General features: G+C 45.9%; 1 protein-coding gene across 5 annotated transcripts in view; it reads left to right on the top strand.

Annotated features, from left to right (window-relative positions):
• Positions 1-19,517, top strand: part of Nckx30c (solute carrier family 24 member Nckx30C) — an 85,262-nt gene that overhangs the window by 33,449 nt on the left and 32,296 nt on the right. For all 5 annotated transcript variants that reach the window (XM_076812529.1, XM_076812531.1, XM_076812526.1 and 2 more), the window contains one exon: positions 17,440-17,708. In XM_076812529.1, coding sequence (XP_076668644.1) covers positions 17,440-17,708 — 269 coding nt within the window. The remainder of the gene's footprint in view (positions 1-17,439; positions 17,709-19,517) is intronic.

Here is a 19,517-nt window from a genome sequence, read left to right on the forward strand (position 1 = left end):
TTTCTAACAGGGGAAGCTCGGTCACCCGAGCACTATCATTTCTTTCAAACTGTAAAGTATCAAACAATCTTTCGTTCGCGCCCATTTTCAATTCAAAGGGGTGGAGACACCTCTTAAGGGAACGTTAAAATAATTAAAGGCAAACTACCACAGATAATTGAATCAGACTTTTTTGCATCGTATTAAGAATGTCTTAAACTGTAGAAATTAATTTCTTTCTATAATTAATCATTGCAAATGACACTGGGGATCGTGGAAGTCGAGGCGTTAAAGAATTCGCCCGAACTTCGGGAATTTTTTCTTCAAAAATCTGTTTCTCAAGATTTTTAAACCGGAAGCTCCCTTAAGGGGTGTTCTCACCCTGAAGAACCGAACACAGGCGCAAACTGTTCTTGCGAGTGTTGACATACACGTGTAATTCGCTTGGGGAAGATCTAAATCCCGCCGCAGCATTCTACGATCACCGTTGTATGTACAGGGATTCGAGACATCGTTAGCAACTCTGGCAGTACTGCCTGACGGCGCAGCGTCCCGGGCCGAGTCGGTTAATTGAGTCGCGTAAATAAACGTCGCTGCGCGGAGCCCGATGGAATTTAAAATTCCAATTGAAATCCGTTCATTCCGAACTAAGTAATTCCGCGAGGCCTTGGACCTGTAACCCAATTGACCTACATCACGAATTCTCGTCTCGGCCTCGATACGAGCAGCAATGTTTCGTAGACAATTTTTCCCGGCGACGGGGGCCGCCACTCTCGCGCGGCTCACAGTTTGGGAAACGGCCTGGAATATTCGTCGACGGCCGCGACGGCTGCGTTGTTTGCTCGTCTGTGTTGGTCTCGTTGCATGACCGATGGCTGTGTTTGCGCGTCGTTGCGTCGGGCGAAGTAATTAAACGTTACGAGCACTCCGCGATAACGAGCCAGAAGTTCAATGTCGTGCACGCTGCGCGCGGGGGCCTGCGTGCGCTGCAGTGCCGCGACGTTCCGCACGGTGTAGAAACCAGTAGAACGAGTCGCTACGTAGTCAGACGCGCGTTGCTCGGACAGCGCCGGGACCTCGTTTCAAGAACTTTGATTAGCAGGGGTGATTCGCAGGGCGGAGATTCATAGTGGTGTAAGTCAGAGTTGGGCGTAAGCTTAATAAAAAATTATTCGAATAATGGATCAAATAGAAGTTACTCTAGATTATTTGACGAAGGAAGTTCATGTTTGCATTCGACGAGAATTTGTTCGATGAGTAGTAAAGTTTACTCGAATTATTCGTTAGTTTACTGTTATTAAAAAGTCTACGTATACATTGCAGTTGTGGGAACACATCTAAAGGTTCAAATACTACTATAATAAATATGTACGTAGCTAAAAATTTAAAAAGAATTTAATTTTTTTTTTTCACTCGTCAGCACAACACTTATTAGTCGGACTTACACCGTTACGTTTCGAAACGCTCTGCTCTTGTTAATTAAGTGCTAAAAAAATGTACTTAATTCTCCGTCAAGAAAGGAGTCATACCTTAATGGGGTGTGTCAATTTTTTGAACGTTTTAATTTTAAAAACGACTAGTGAGAAAACGGTACGTCAGGTTTAAAATTAACCACTACCTTTAAATTTTGTGTATTACATTATTTACGTAGTTGGAATTTCATTTGAAATTATAGAAAAATACGAAAGTTATTAAAATTATTTAAAAAAAATTAATAGTTGAGCTTATGAACCGCGACAGAAGCAAACAAGATGCCGCTTCTTTGGTGGGCTTTGTTAAATAGCATTACATTTACTACATAAATGACACACGACTAGATCTGTTGCTAAAGTTACATATACTATCATTTTGTAATAAATACACATTTCCATACATTTTCACGTGAATGTAATAAACACTAATTTCCACATATTTTTATTCTCATTTTCCAGTTTTTATGTAAGCAAGTTTGCAGTTAAATCTTACTTAATTTTCACTTTTTTCAACTGTGATTTGTAGTAGCTAAACCTCACTCAAATCAATTTCCGAAGATAGTTTCGGATTCGGGATTAAAAACAGCATTACTCTGTTACTAGTCGTTCTAAATTTTTCAGAAATTTTAAATTTGCCCATAAAATTGACACACTCTGATACCTTAATTCGCCATGTAAGTAAACAGACGGAGCCTTTAAGACTTAAAAACTGTTATCAACCGAAATTATAAAAATTTGCACTCACGTACAATTTAATTCTCAGCACTCCATTTGAACGAGGGAAGGTCCGACTTGACAGTGCGGCAAGTTTCGGAAACGGGAGACAAGGAAACAAGGGGAAGAAGAGTTTCCCTAGCTGGAGGCGCCCGAGTCGATTCTCTCTTCGGGGGTAGAATAATCGATACGGAGAGGCTTTCGTAAATTAGAGGAACCTTGAGTAGTTTGACACCGTGGTATATCGTAGATTGTTTTAATTTGTTAATTGAGGAAGAGAAGGTAACTCATCATCGCGCTTAATGGCCACACTCGTATATCGCATCCGCGGCCAAGTTGCCAAACAATGGGAACGCAACCTTGGGATAACAACGCAGTCGTGGCACCTAGATACGCGTCCATAGTGCATCGACGAGCGATCAGGTCGACAGATTAGCCGCGAGCGATACGATTCGACAGTGGCTAGGGGAATAAATGCGAATACGCGGTGGCTTCTCCGCTGCATATCGCCCTCACCCCCTTCCCCGCGCCGCCCTTTACGTATTTATGGATCAAGCCACGGCCTCGTCGTACAGAGAACTCCTGAAACGTTATTTTTCATCGGCTGTGTAATGTTTGCCAGACGGACGTGACAATAACAGGCAAAGATGGGGCCGATAAACGATAACCTTCCCCCAGTTTCCAACACTGTCTATTAGTATGAAAATCTTTTAATCTCATCTATGGCTCTATGCGTTCCTTCGCCTAAAATATCGAACCGACCAGAGTTAGAAAGAAGAGTATTCCTGTGGGCGAGTCGAGGAAGGGTGAATGTCAATGTTTAGCAGTTTTGACTTGAATAAAGTTAAAGTTAACCCCTTCGACACTGCTGGGACAAGTGCGTTATTCGATTCCCCTTTCGTTAACCTGACTCCATACTAGTATCTTTGATCAGCAATTATGAGAACAAGCAATGTAGTAACGAGCTGGATAATTTTTATTTTGGCAGGGTATATGCCTGTGGAATCACAGTGATAGAAATCGTGTTCTTTACACGCGTAATTGAATAATTCTCTGAATTATTTATTGTGGCCTTTCAATTTATAGTTTTGCTAAAAAAGATTTTAAATTATTGCTTTTAATTATCTTATGCAGCCCAGAAAAGTGCCTATGCGTTTTCGGGACACACATGTCCCATTAGGTATTTCCATTTCTACTCCCGAATGCGGTCAAACTGTGTTTTTCCCTAAGTAGTTACGCTGCGAAGGCCTTCTTCCCCACCCCTCTGGAATACGTGGAATTGATACGGGAGAAATATCGTAAAAATACACGTACGACGTACCAACTGAAAGTCCGAAGTGTTTAACCCTATTTACCTTTTCCCGGGACACATAATGCCCAACTCAAAAGAACTGCTGAGACCCTGTGTCACAATTCTTAAAATTGACACACCCACTTTCAAGTTCGATCTGCACCTATCCGTAGCTCGATACAATTGATTTCCACCAGAGAATATAATAAAATCCAAATAAATAAAAAAATTGGCAGGAAAGGGTTAAGTAAACTTTCCGCTGCCAATGTTGACACCCTTCTAGGTCTCGCCCGCAGATGTTACCAAGCACAGAATTTTATTCTCTTACCAATCAATGAAACTACCACAGAGCCCGCGTACCCTTCTTTTTTACGAAGCCAAGCTGCCGCGCAACTGCTCACATCCCGATACGGTCTCACGCGAAGCGACGTCTTGGGGACGGAGTCTCGCGTTTCTATTTTTCCCGAACGACACTCGATCCAGGGTCCGCGCGATATTAGACCGCGCGATCGACGCGGTGAATTTACGACGTATACGTGGCCCATTCGCAGGAAATGCCCCGGCGAGCCTTCCCTCCTGACGTCGCTGGAAGTCGAGGCACATCCGTCTCCGTTTCGCCGCGGTAAAGTGCGCTTCCTCTCGTGCCCCGTAATACGAGCGCCGCGCCGTCGATTATATTTGTGTGTACGCCCGACCTGTTTGCCGCGCGGAAGCACCGATGGAGAAGGATCGCCTGAAAATCCATATCTCCCTTGGAGATGGGATCGCGTGCATTTTCGACCCTCCGCCGGCCCGACCGCCCTCGTCCAGCCCCCCGTCGATGAAATTTGTACAAGTGTCAGGACGGGGGCGCTCATTAAGCGACCGCTAAACGAAACACGTGGATCGCGGCTGGCGTGATCGATAGGGATCTTAATCCAGAAGGTAACCCGGCAATCTCGACGTTGAAATTGATTTCGGGGGCTGCGCGCGTGCCGTGTGCAGGGCTCGGTGTATAAATGGGTCAGGTCACGCGCGGATGGAAAGAAAAAGGACGATCATCAATTAGACAACTCTTTCGCGCCGTTCCTCGCCGTTATAGTCGACGGGATGGAAAATTAGCCAGCGAAAACCGAGCCCACGGAGGACCATTTTCGTTTCGTCGTACGAGGCCAGTGATTCCCAACCGGTGGGCCGCGAAGTGTTCCCCGGGGGGTGGTTTTCGGGTCTATTTGTAGTACTATTAAGTTAGAATTGTATTCTGAAATTCCTATATTTAATCTGTTTTCGTTAGCTTATTAAATTTAAAAGGGGATCGCGACTCATAAAAAGTTGGGAAACACTGTATTAAGGGGAAGCTAGACGGCCACTCTTCTTGCAAGGGAACATCCCGAACTTGGAGCTTCAAAAAGTTCTGAAACTTTGTGAATGTGTAGGGAATTTCCTCCCGATTACAACGCAATTTTTGTTTGCTGCCCAAATTCAATTGTAGGGGGGTGTAATTGACGCCTGAAAATCCGATTATTTTCCGATTTTGTGTTATAACTCGTGTACTGTAAAATAATTCTTTTACCAAATGACAGAACTCATTAAAAGAAGTAACTATTGTCTTGAGACTTTTTTCCTATCATTTCTCTATCTTTTTTCTATAACACAAAATCAGAAAATAGCTGAATTTTCAGGGGTTAATTTCACCCCCTTCGAGTGAATATGGACGGCAAAGGAAATTTGCGTTGTAATCAGCAGGAAGTCCCCTGCATATTCGCAGAGTTTCAGAATTTCGTGAATCTTCGGTTTCGGGATCTTCCCTTGTTAGATGATTACACGATCGTCCTGTAAAATTGGACTATTCACGGGCAACTATTGCACCCTCGAGATTCTCATTCCACGGTCGATGCCGCATCGATCACGACCTCCCGCGTTTACTCCTCCATTTCCACAAGCCTTCTTCCTCCTCCTCCTCCAGGAGGATCTGGCCGCGAGAGCCCCAGCGTCATTAATCTCGATTCCATGGAGAACGTTCAATACTAGATCTCGATGGCGCACCGATTGTACGCGCGCGTGTGTGCCTCGCCTGAGAAGCGGGCAAACTATTTTCCGTTGCCGCGTCGGTGGGGCGCGCGCGCCCACTGAACCGTCCACCTATTTTTCTCGTCCCTTCCCTTCCGTTCCACGCGAGTCGGCGAAACAGGGGAGGGAGGAGGGAAGAAAGGTGAGACAGGACGAAGCGGAGGCAGCGAGCTCCTCTTCCGCGGCGAAAGCTGCGGGAGAGGCTGGGGAGGGTAGTCGGCTTCGAATGAATTTGCGGGACGCGTTTCGAGCCCGTATATCCGCCCCCGAGTGGCGGTGAGTGGCGAGCATGTATCGGGACCCTGACCTAGAAACCGCCGAGTATCGATCGCGACTAGCGAATCCACACTCGGGGCTCGCCTTCCTTTTCCCTTCCTTTAAACTCCCGGGCCTTTAACGTCATCGAGACATCGCCTCGCGCCGCTACTCGAGATAATATTCAGGACGAATCGCTGCCCATCCTCCTGGAGGATTCTCTAGCCACTTCCCCTATAGGAGCACCCTCGAACCCTGCTTCTGCGTCGGCGAGTGAACCTCCGCGGCCTCTGGGCGAGATTTTCCAGTCAGAGCGGATAACAGATAGGGTGCTGAATCGACCAGCAGATCTGTTCCATCAGTCGTTCGACCAGCTTAGGGGGTCGGGGATAAATTCGACGGTAAACGCGGACGGACGACTATCGTTTTCTCTTACGTACTTGCGTCCCGACGCCACGCTAAAGCGACGCACAGTGGGGCTGGAGAGGAAAAATTCTTACAATGAAAGTTGTATTTTTATGTATCCATCGCTATACCCTGAAAGCCAATAGACCAACGTATCTAACGTATATGACAGATACGTCATATTCATGTTATTTGCAAAGAAAAATTGATCCGAAGTTAACCCTTCGTATTTTAACGGGAAACGTGTCAATATTCGTACGAGATTGTCGAATTTTTTCTGAAGTCCTCTAGATATTTATATTTTTTTACCGCATGTATTTCGAATGTGTATAGTCTCAGCTTATTTGTGACATAAATATTTTTCGAAAATTCTTCACTGTAATCCCACTATACGACTTCAAATGAAGCTACCCAGTATTTCAAGTTTTCATTAACTCTTTTAGGTTCATAAACAAAGCTCCGCCTTCCCCCGGGCTCTAGATAGTACTAATTGAAAGCAGACACCATCTACTAACAGCCATAAAAAAATTGGCTGCAACTATTTGCAACTTTGGCTGTTATTAATACATAATCACCCGAGTGCGCTGTGCACGTTTCTTCGGTTTATTACTATTTCATTTGTTAAAGATGCTTCAATTTTATTTACGTTGCTGTCCATATAACCGTTGGTCTATTAACAAATAATATAAAAAAAAGTACTCAGAAATATTGAGAAACACCGAAGTTATGATATTTTTTCCGCGAATCCTGTGTTACGTGCCCCACTGTGCGACGTGTCTTCGCTCGACCGACTGAACCTTTCGCTCGCGAAGTAGTCAGCCGAAGAGCGTCGTCTCGGTTCTGCACTCCGAAAAGCATAGAGGGAACAGAATAAGCCGAGGCGAAGCGCGGCGCAGCGAGAGGCTGCATTTAACAGCTGACAATTTCGGGAGTGATGGCAGCGCAGCAACAACGCCCGCGTCACTCGCCCTCGAATCGTGTCCGAATCGAGCGCGTTATTTATAACGAACGAGATGCACCAGTTCCGCCGGGTTTTTTAATAACTTGCAGAGAATGCGAGGCGGATGGGCGGCATTGTGGTAGAAGGCCAATCGAAATCCCTGGTGACGTTTTCCACGTAGCAGAGAGCAGGGCGGGCGGGGGTGGGGGAGGGGGGGGGGTGGGTTTATCGAGAATCCCGGTCCCGCGAGTCACAGTCACGATTACTCGCCGCTCCCCCGGGGATGATATTAACAAATTGGGCCGCGCTGCTTTAATTCCTACCTTTCTGCTCTCGAACCCCTCTCTGGCAGCCAACGTCCTGTCACACTTTTACTTGATTCCCGCCCGCCTAGTTCGCGGCCCTTGTTCCATTTACCAAGAGACGCTAGAAGTTTGTCCTAAATATCCCGTCCTTCCTCTGATCCTCTCCAGCTGTCCTCCTTCCTCCACTTGAAGAAAAACGGAGGCAAGAGGCACCTGAAAGTCTGTCGAATATCGAAACTTCGTCAGCGTCGAAATAACGAAGGGAACTGCACCGTCGAGGGGACAGCCAGCCAGCCCCGCCATCCGTTGCTTCTCCAGGCTTTCAGAGAACGAAGGAATTAGGAGTGGATAGGGGGGGGGGCGGGGGGGCGAACGGTGACTGAAAAGCAGCAGCTCTCGCACGGCGACCTTCCACCGACAGGCCTGAGGTGATCGCGAGCAATCAATCACGTCAGCTTCTGCATTACAATTACCTGGCAGCCGCGTATAATCGTTTACACGCAAGAGCCCTCGCGGCAATCCGACACCCCCGAAAAGAGCCCCGCGATATGGATCGATACTCCCTCGATGTTGCGCCGTTTTCCGTGCAGAGCCTCCCTTCTGTTCGTCCCCTGCCCCTCCCCCCCCCCCCCCCCCGGTCCCTGGCGATTCCCATTCGCTGATCAACGCCAAGATAGACGATTTTCTCGGAAATCAAGCGCGATATCAGAAAAACTTGCTCCTCCTTTTCGACTTGTATCGAGTAAATGAATCCATAAGAAGGAGCACAATTTTTTCATATTCCGCTTCGTTTTCGAAAAAAGCGGCTTCGAGAATTTTATTATTATTATTATTATTATTATTATTATTATTATTATTATTATTAACGGGAAACCCTTTAGTGTACAGAGATACAAAATTATTACCATTACTACATAGAAAGATAAAAATAAGAGAAATAAATGAAATATATATATATAAAATAATAACATAAAATAAAATAGTATAATATAATATAAAATAAAATAACAAAGATAAATTAAGATGAGATAATAATAGATAACAAGAATTCTTCACGTTGCGGCCAGTGAAGTGTAGGAAAGCATACACGTGGAAGTAGAAGCCGGAGAACTTTCATTAAGCAGACGAGCAATCGCTTTGATCCGACGTTGAAGCGAAACTGAGCGGAGAAGGAAGACGAGACTACGAAGAATACAGCCTCGCCCTGTGACGAGGAAGGATCTGCTCGCGGGGCGTTTAATTTACTCAGAATGGAACTGGAATACCAAATTCACTCGATGGGAATTGGGTTTAAGTACACGCTACGTTATCCGGCAGGCTCGTATCGCTCTTCGTCATCAGTCTGCAATTTTGAAAGCCTGAAACAGGCAGGCAGCATCCAGGATGCAAATTGTCGCCAGTCTCCTCGGAATCCTCTCGCGGAGCAGCGAGATGAAGTCGGGGAATTTGCTGGCGAAGGCTTAATTTTCCTGGCTAATTCGCCGAGCGACTCTGGAAGACAGCGGCCAGCCGGTTATCTCGACGCCGACCGATTCGAATTTAAAGGCAGATTAGCTCCGGGGACGAGTCATTGAGACGCACGGCCGCGCCCGGCAGCGGCGGCGATCCCTCTGATCAGATCTCGCGTCGCTGGTCCTTTAAGGAAGCTGATGGCCCTCGATTTAGGAGGCACTCGACTGCGCGCAAGGAAACTTACCCCGGGATAACGGAACTTCAAAGATACCTCGCCCCCTGAACCCGCCCGGATTACGCGACTTACTTTTCCCAAGGAACTCTCCACTTTCGTCGCCCGTTTCATCCGCTGCGTTCATCGTCGCGTCACCCCCCCTCGGCAATCGTGCTACATTTCCCGCGAGCCGGAGAAGCAGGGGAAGAGAGGGTAGAACGAAATTCCTGTTGCTGCGGAATGAAATTGTCACAGGGCACACGAACGTGCGAGAAATCCTTGGCAAGAACGACGCGGCTCGGTCGCAGAGCCGTGCAGCTTCTCGGGTAACCTTTCCCGCCGCGACCTACCGCATCCGACAAACACAAAAATATTTGCCCCATTAACGGGGGCGGTTTTTATGGCCGCCCGAAGGACGCCGCTCGATCTATATCTCCGTTCTTAACGATCGCCTCGCCCGATGTCATTTCCCCTCCGCCTGCTTTATTCCGTACGCGAGTCGACGGCGCCGTTTAACGAGTGGCGGCCCGTGTTTCCTTTCCAGCCGGCTGCTCATCGAGCAAAACCTGAAAGGCCCGCGTTCCAAGGAGGAGCTCGGCTACGCGCCGCGACTCCGAAGGACAGCCGCGGCTCCGGCTCGCTTTAATTGTTCGTAAAACCGGAGCATGCCCGCTGAATAAACCCGGACCCGATCGAGTTTTGTAGGTTAATAGGTGACACTTCGGCCAACCTGCCGCGGACTCGTTCTACTTGATCCGACCTGACCCTTTCGATCCTTCCCACCACAGTCGCGCATCTGCCACGAAATTCTTGTTGGACGAGCCATGGGGCTGGGAGATGGGGTGCAGAGGGATGAGATAGGAAAGGGGTAGTGGACTATTGGATACGTAGAATCGTTGGTTTCTTTGGCGCTAAATTACTTTGATACCATACGATCGTTACAGTCGAGCTTTTGACAATCTATCGCGGGCATGTTCGCGAGTATTTGCAACCTAAAGAATCGTCGGAATGTATGAAATTGTCGAAGTTATTAATCGTTGAAGATAGTCATGCACGGCGCGCCGCTGCAGGTGGTGTACGTAGATTCAGGTGAACCAATCATCTGAAAGCAAAATGCTTCGAGGTGATTATTCTATACACGAATACCTACAGCGTGGAAACTTGCCGATGAATTTGAAGAAAAATTGTGGAAGTTACAGACTAGTCAATTTTCTTTCCACATGTTTACGGGGAAATATCGTCTTTAATCGGTTATAAAATGTTTTACATACATCCAATATCGATGCGGAATTTCTGCACGATAGAGATTGGAATTCTGCAGGTCCGTTTAAAATTTTAAGTGAAAATATTCATTCGTTCAAGAGTTATGGTGTACACCGTTTCTGAAAATGGTGCTTCGAGAAAACCGGCTGCAAAGTTCGGGGTGTTACTTTTATCGCGCGGTTACTCGCCGGTATACTGCGTTATTTTCTCTGCTATAACTTCGACAATTATTTGAATTTTTTCATGAACATTTGTTTAAAATGTTCGTAAACGATAAGACTTTCAGAAGCAATAACAAATATTTATTTAAATTCGTTTCCTGATTTTAAATGTTAAGCTCGGCGATGTATAAGGTTACATTATGCGTCACAATAACTTTCTAGTTTCTTAATGTTAGTTAGTTCTTTTTTTTTTTTTTAGTCATTTAGTTAGTTATTTAGTTATGGTTAGGCTTCTAACAGTATTGTACTGCAGTTTTAGTTTTTTGTATTTGAAGCTTTGGTTTAACTGAAATTTGAAAATCTGGAATCCGATTTCTGGAGGGTATGGATTCCTAGACTTTCTAAAATTTAGTTTATTCTCTAAAGTGGGGGTGGTCAAATTTAGTAATATAATTGATTTAGTTTAGTTTTTTGTATTTGAAGCTTTGGTTTAACTGAAATTTGAGAATCTGGAATCCGATTTCTGGAGGGTATGGATTCCTAGACTTTCTAAAATTTAGTTTATTCTCTAAAGTGGGGGTGGTCAAATTTAGTAATTTAACCAGACCATTTACTTCGCTTGTCTTTGTGTATTATTTTCTTCTCTGGATGTGTCAAGTAATAAAGACGAATAATAATAATAATAATAATAATAATAATAATAATAATAATAATTTTTTTAAACTGAAATAGTCCACTACCCCCTTTAAAGCGCAGCTGCTAGCTACTTACTCTAGGGTGAAACTAAAAAATACAAATTGTGTGATTGTCTCCTAATAGTGAAAAAAAACTTGCCTTTCATAATTCAGATTAACCCTTTCGCTTGCGGCAAAATTTGTTCTATTATGCTTTCTATACACAACACATTTGCGCCTTTTTTTATCAGCAGAATTCAATTACTGACACAAGCGAAGTTCGTTGCAGTTATTGCCGATTAGATTTGCCGGGCGCCTATAGGCGCCTTCGGTGCGAGCAATATGAAGTGAGCGCCTATAGGCGCCTGCAGTACAGCGGAAACAAATTTTCAAAGCGCCTTTAGGCGCCGGCAGTAATGAAAGGGCTAAGCTCGCGGAAGCTAGATTCTGTCGAAAATAAAATTCAGGTGCCGGAAGAATCTTGAAGTATTAGGTAACCTTTTGTTTTTAACCCTCCGTGGTCACCTTCTTATAATCACAAATTAGTCGCATGGGGTTCACTGCACCCCAGCTTCATTTTGCACCCCTCAAAACATTTATTAACGAAGTTCAGATTTTGTCAGCTTAAACACCATTATAAAAGGCAACGACGTTAGAAGTCACGAGTCATAAAAATAAAAAATTGTCCCCTAAATTTCTTTCCAGCCTGACCTACGCCACTCGCTGTTTCAATAAAATTGTCAGCTTACTTCGTGATTTCCTAAATCGGACAACGCTCACTTCCTCCTCCTCCCTCCCTTTAAATTCTCAGTCTGCAGAGTACCTAGCCCTAATTTAAGTAGATGCTCCTTCCCCGTTCAAGTCCTTTCCTCCACCCAACCCCCGGGTTCGCCCTCTCCCTGAATCTAGCCGTACCTTCGAGTGTATTTATCTTCCCTTACGTACAGGGGACTGCAGCCGCGAACGGGGGAGGGAAATACGAATGAGAGGGAGGAAAAAAAATTACAGAAGCTTAGCAGCTTAAAACACGGACGGTCCATTCTCCTTCCGCCCTCCGCCCCGTCTCTCCCTCCCTTGTTCTCCGGCGCCGAGGCTCTCGCCATTCGCGCGTTCCTCCCTTGTGCCCTTCCATCCAGCCCGAGGCGACTTAGGGGTCGATACTTTCATCGCGGCACGACTTCTCGCCCTCGGCTCTTCGCCTTTCTTTTCTCGCCTCGTTTCCAGCTCCGTGGATGAAGGCCACTCACCACGGGCTTTCTCTCTTTGACCCAACATCAAGCTAGCGCGGGCCCGCGATTGGTCGAAGCTAATCGCCGAATTACGTCCTCCTCCGCTGCCACGTATTCCTTACACACCCAGGCTCTTTTTCTCCCCCACCCTCCTCTTTTTCAGAACGCAGGCTCCCGCAATATTTCATGCGTTCATTTCGCCCTGCCGGGACGGAGGATCCTGCCCTCCGGCGGAGCCCGAATGAGAAAGTCATTAGCGGAGCTCTCAATAGAAGAAGACGCGAACGATCGCAGTCCTTTGAACGCTCGGCAGCTCGTAGCCAATTGCCGCGGTCCCAGCGCTGCGGCGCTCTGTTAATTATTCCGACGGTCTCGCGGCGGGCACCACCTCGCAGGACTTCAGAGCCCACCGTTGTTGCCGCGAATATTTACGGGCGAACGCCGCGGGACGCTGAATTATTTAAGGCGGACGCGTCGAATTAAGACGCGCTCCACTTCGCGCCACTCTGCCCGCCGGTTAATCGATAAGGGAGACTAATTTACGCGACGCTAGGAGAGGAAACCACCGTGCGGATGCTGGCCTATTCGACGCACAGACGCCGTGTGCACGTACGCCGGAAGAACGGCGCGTAGGGGATGGAGAAACGAGATAAATAGCAAATGAGCCTGTCCCGAGGCTAGACGGAGGAGATATATACTTTCGTATCGCTCCGGCTTGCAGTGCTCTTCTCGACCTTACTCCACGCGGAGCTTCCTCTTTGACCTACAAGGGAAGTTAGGCACCCCGGGGATTCAGACGATTATGCAAAATTGCACGCGAGTATGTCATGCGTAAGACAAATCTATTTTTTTGGTGGTGCCATTATTGCTGCTTTTGAGGGGGTGGAGATACATTTCGTGGGATATCTCGAAAACGGTGAGAGATATCGAAAAGAAGTATAAACGAAAGTCGCATCTTTTTTTTGTGTCTAGAAAACTGCGTAAAAATAATTATCGAACAACCATACTTTTCAAATTATCCCTACCACCGATCCTTAATTCCATAATTACTTTTACGGAGTTCTGTAAATATCAAAAAAAGATGCAACTTTTGTTCAAACCGTTTTCCAATATCTCCCACCGTTCTCGAGATATCCCAGGAAAAAGACAATTCTACCTTTCTCTGAAGGGGTGATCTCACCCCCTAAAATTGTACTATGGCACCAACAAAAAATAGTCTACTCCACCTGCGCACGAAGTTGAATAATTTTCCGAATGTCCGGCTTGCCTAACTTCCCTCGCTAGTATCGCGCGAACCAGCGCAGGATCGTTTCGCTGAAAATCAAGTGACCATCTGAAGCTATAGCTGTTACGGGGCGATGAGCTTGGCAGGAGAGGACAGCCCGCGAGTGAAGCGTCGGAATTTTACTCTCCAGTATCTCGAGACACGTTTACGGACGCTGGGGAATGGTGATTCCTTTTCACCGCGCGTATAAGTTAACGGGAACGCCTGGAACATTTTTGTCCCGTTCGAGGGGGAAACGGTCGATACCAAAGTTGCGAGCCATTGTAGCCGGAGAAAAAGTTGCTTCGTTTGCGGGAGCGCGGACGCGATTCCTGGAACACTTCTTTTCTCTTAATGAGGCAGCTTGTTCGCCCTGGGGATGCTCGCCGAGACGGACTCGGCTAGGTTCCGCCGAAAGGTCCTCCAAGGGCGTCCAATGTCGTAAGTTGACGAGAAGCGAGCGCGCGGGGAAGTTGAAAGGAAGGAAAAGTAGCAAGCACTGTGCCGCAGAGGAAAGGAATCCGCGACATCCCGGGGCGCAAATTTCCTTGGAAATCACCGCGCGCTAACGATAACGGGACGGAAGTCTCGGTTGATTCACGAGGCGTATATTAATTAAGGTCATCTCCGGAAGGGAAAAGAAAATCGCCGAGGAATTAGTTCTCGCCCGGAGCAGGCGTTATCAGTGGGACGCTGCATTTGCTGAAGCGACGCTCCCTAATGCGCTAGCTTCGTTAGGAAGTGGATGGAATAAACACGAATATCGAGTAATTTCTCTTGGAGAGCTGAACCACCCTTCGACTATTTAAATTCCACCCCTTCGCCGGTAGTGGAAGCAAATGTAGGAGTGCGGCGTTTAGGAGAAGCCATGGCGCGTATGGCACTTAGGGTAAACTGCACAATGAACGGCACCCTAAGCGAAAATCCCAATTGGGATTTATATCTATATCTTCTTGTGACGTTTTTATATGCTCTTAATTTTCAGTTAAAACGTCTTGAGTACCTATTAAGTCTTTTGTTTTAAAAATATTCAATGAAAAACAAAAATGGGCATAAAAGTACAATCACTGGCAAATTTCAGATTATATAGAAAAAAATAGTTGAAAGCGAAGTTTAAACAGACTATTTCATTCACTATTAAATACCTGCAACACTTACAAGCGAACATCCCGAACCCGGAAATTCGAAAAATTCTGAAACTTTGCGAATATGTAGAGAATTCCCTCCTGGTTACAACGCAAATTTTATTTGCTGCCCAAATTCTTACTCTAAGGGGGTGTAATTGACCGCTGAACATCCAGTTATTTACCGATTTTCTGTTATAACTCGTGACCTGTAAAATAAATTTTTCACCAAATGGTAGATTTAATTAAGGGGTCATGCTCAGTCAGGAGGCCGAAAAAGGGTGGTCTTTGGAAATTTTTTACTCAAAAGCTATAACAGATTTCTCAAAAAATCTTTTTTTCCTTTTAAGGATTGCATCTAGTGCCGTGCATCGCATTTTACTTTATTTAAAAATATTTATCAATAACTGAGTTATTGTCTATCACTCGAAGGTTCTCTAAAAAAGGCTTCTGCGGTGACCACTGCTGCTCGAAAGTCGAGCATCTAAAATAAAAAATTCAAAAGAATTTACTTATTACATTATATTATCTAGTGTTTATTAATATTATCTAGTATTATTATCCAAAAGAAGTAACTTTTGTCATGAAACTTTTTTTCTATCTCTTACAGTTCGCAAGATATAACAGAAAATCCGAAAATAGCCGAATTTTCAAGGGTGAATTTCACCCCCTTCGAGTGAATTTGGGCAGTAAACAAAAATTGCGTTGTAATCACGAGGAAATCCCCTACATATTCACAAAGTTTCAGAATTTTTTGAATTTTCGGGTTCAGGATCTTCCCTTGTTAGTAAATATGCATTTCAACCCGCAACTTAATTATAAAACGGCAACATCTGAAAATTTTAAGACATCGCTACCTTCAAGACATTTGTGCGGTGTTGCCAGATGTAAAATGTGTATTTCAGCTACTGGGATTTGCAGTGCTGCGGCGAACGAAAAATAAGAAATTGTAAAAAAGTTCTTTCTAAGCTCGTAGTTCTTGATAGTTGGCTTTTTAATCAGGAGTGCCAATGATTAGTGCAGGTTAGTTAAATAGAGTCCAAAACATAGAGACCTCGGGGAGTCGGCTTTAGCGGAGCCGGTTAAGGCGGCTGACCAGCGCGCAGTGGATCCGAAGATCGTCGGTTCGAGTCCCGTCGCCCGAGGTTTTTTTCCGTTTTTCTACCACAGAAACAGGAAACATTCTCCGTCGCTCTTTGTCATTGCTCCGTCATTTCGAAGGAGGTTACGAAAAATGGTCCAGGCAAAACGCACGAATCCATAACAGGATTTATCACGAGACTTGCATTTCTCAATATTATAGGTGCACAAGAGTTCTCCCGGCGGCAGGTGTCGCGATACATTCGATATTCCGAACGGAGGACGTTTAAGAAAACGAATGCGCGTCGTCAATCTTCCTTCCGTTCTCCGCGGCGAGATCTGCTTCCTATAAAATTCCACGTCCAAGGGCTTATAGAGGGCAGGCAAACATCCGAAACTGTCCTAGCATTTCAATGGAGCGCGAGGGATGACAAACAACGGTGAGGGATGACATATCGAGTTTGTCTCGAGTGGCCTCTGACACACGCGGGCCGTAAGTGGGATCGCGCGCCTAATCCGGCCCGTTGTAATTTTCTTAAACACGATTTGCCCCGGCGATCTGCTCTAGCGCGATGCCGTTCGACGCTGATGATCCAATTGGCCGCCGATCGCGACAGTTAAACTGATTAAGCGCGTGACAAGCGGCTTTGGGACTCATCCCCGTGGCTCGTAAAACGTTGGCTCGTCGTCACGCGTCGTCGTTGCAGCAGAGTCCACCTCTCGCAGGACCGTAAACGCAGCGCGCGACACGTAGAGCCCCGCAATTAAGTGAATCAGGCTTCTGTACCGGGTGGCCCTGGTGCCAGGCAACGGTATTCGCGCGTCGTTAGCGCCCCGGGATCGTTTCGGCTCCGCAACCGATTCGTGAAATGGTCGCGCAAAGTGGAACGGTAGCAATGCTCGCTGGAATGACGCTCATAATTATTTCGTAGCCCCAGCTTCAGCCAGATCTTGAGCCCACGCTTGAATGGAACGGCGATGCATCCGGCCGGGCTTGTGCAGTCGCAGAGCATGCGGAATGTTTGCAACGTCCTTCCGCTGGACGGAAGGGGGTCCATCGAGGTTGGGCGTCGAAGGGGCGACGGGGTGGATCTTTTGCTCGAGAGTTTGCATTTAACAGCCTCTAGATGGCCGTCATGGGCGTTGCTCGAGTATATAAGAGACGAGCGCAGATTTGTCTCGGAAGATCGGAACAGGATGATGTGTTGGAAAGAATCAGAGGATAGCGCTCACCTTAGTTCAGGGGTCGGTAACTCGCGATTTAATGGTAAACGGGACAAAATAGGTCACATTTAGGATTTTATTAAAAAAAAAAAAAAGTAAACGCCGTAGTGTTAAAAAATACTTTGTACGCTGTATCTGTACATTATTGAAGATAGTAAAAAAATTCTTTTAGTCGCGCGATTATCTAGAACCCAGAATATCCAACGTCCATGACGCTAGTTGACGGTCGGCTGGAGTAGACTTTACCGAAGTTACTTGTCAGTAGCTGAAGGAAAGCGTGTGTACAACGGTAGCCCGTTGCCGATCCGTTTTCCTCATTAACCTGCATCTCTGGTGTTGTTCAGGCAAAGTGGACGAGAAAGCGACGCAGCTGCACGCGATAGCGTCGCTGAAGGTGCTGCTGGACGCTACCAGGCCGCACAACGGCGCTGCGACGTCCACCGCCGCCCATTACTCCGGCGCAGCGTCGAAAGAGACCACTCTGCAGCTGCAGCAGGGCTCCCAGGGCACCACGACCACCACCACGACGACGACCACCGCTGGCACCACCGCCGGCATCCAGGAACTTCCCAACGGCGGTATAGCAGCTGGCCTCGACGCAGGCCTCGACTCGGTAATTGTCAAATTCGACGAATGCCTAATTCCCTCCCCTGCCGCGGTCCCAATTATTGCGGTCGCATCGGTCGCCGGGGCTTCCGGTTATCACTCGTCCGCTCTGCCCCGAAATTCGTTGGTGCTCGACGCGAGTCCATTAGACCCCCGCGGCCCCCCATGCTTAACGTTCTCCTCGCTTCTCGTGCCGGTGAATCTCTCGAGGCCTCTGATCACGGGTTTAGAACGAACCTGCTGCTTCCCAGCATCGGAGTTGCCGCTCTTCAGCTGCGAAAGGTCAAGGAGGAACGCGCTCAGACTGCTACTTACAGGTAGCTATTCGAATTGTAGGACGCACGGGGCAAAAGCATAACTTAATTTTTAAAAACTGATCTTTATTAAGTTTGTACTAAAAACGTGAATACTTTTAAATTTCGCTTTTAAAGTTTTCATTGAATTGCCACTGCAAAATGAATTTTCAAAAAGCAAGAGGCCTACTCCACTCGCACCGCGTGTTTCATGATCCGATTCGTCACTTCGGAACTACAGTGGCTCGCAGCCATAATCGTACACTCTTTAAAATCGCGTAACTTTTTTAAAGTTAATCCAAACGACTTGAGTTTTTTTTAGAAGCTAGGAGGATTCGTTTGCTAAGTGCCGTGATTCGTCGTTTTGAAAAAATGCACTTAGTCGGAATAGCAAAAAAGAAAATAGAAAAGGTCGTTTCTTCAACTTTTTTATGTGAGCCTGTAATGAAAATTCAAAAACCCAGTTTGTAGATTGAAATAAGTTGTATACGTGTCTAAAATTCCATGAAAATCGGTTAACGTTGCTCTGAGCTATAAACGCTTAAAGATCGCAGGATAATAGATTTTCATGGAATTTTAGACACGTATACAACTTATTTCAATCTACAAACGAATGTTTTGAATTTTCTTTACAGGCTCACAAAAAAAAGTTGAAAAGCATCCTTTTCTATTTTTTTTTTTTGCTATTCCGACTAAGAAGGGAACACCCCGAACCCGGATATTAAAAATTTTTTTAAACTTTTTGAATATGTAGGGAATTCCTCCTGATTACAACGCAAATTTTGTTTGCTGCCCAAATTCACTCGAAGGGGGCGAAATTAACTCCTGAAAATTCAGCTATTTTTTGATTTTGTGTTATAACTCGCAAACAGTAAGAGACAGGAAAAAAGTCTCGAGACAAAAGTGACTTCTTTTAATTAGATCTATCATTTGGTAAAAAAATATTTTACAGTTCACGAGTTATAACAACAAAATTTTAGGGGTCAATTACGCCCCCTTACAGTGAATTTGGGCAGCAAATAAAAATTGCGTTGTAATCAGGAGGAAATCCTCCACATATTCACAAAGTTTCAGAATGTTTTGAATTTTCGGCTTCAGGATCTTCCCTTGTAAGTGCATTTTATTTTCAAGACGACGAATCACGTCACTTAGCAAACTAATCCTTCTACCTTCTAAAAAAAACTCAAGTCGTTTGGATTAATTTGAAAAAAATTATGCGATTTTAAAGAGAGTACAATTATGGCCGTGAGCCACTGTGTATTTCTCACCCGATGGTTGAAAGAATACTGCGCACCTCCTGGCGCTCCTTGACATTGAAGCTTACCCAACGCATTGTTTTTGGGTGCTCCAATCTTCCCCTGGAAAATAGTGCCTTTAAACTCCCAGCAGCATAGCAATCCATTTCCCGGGCGTGAGTAGACGTGCAGGACCAAAGCCGACAGGCCCTGTCGTCGGCCGCTGTTCGCCGCGCCGCTGAAAGATTGCTGGTACACTTGAATGCCCCGAGTCAAGTCAATCCGCGC

This window comes from Andrena cerasifolii, chromosome 5 (assembly GCF_050908995.1).
Source record: "Andrena cerasifolii isolate SP2316 chromosome 5, iyAndCera1_principal, whole genome shotgun sequence".
In the NCBI taxonomy this organism is placed as follows: domain Eukaryota; kingdom Metazoa; phylum Arthropoda; class Insecta; order Hymenoptera; family Andrenidae; genus Andrena; species Andrena cerasifolii.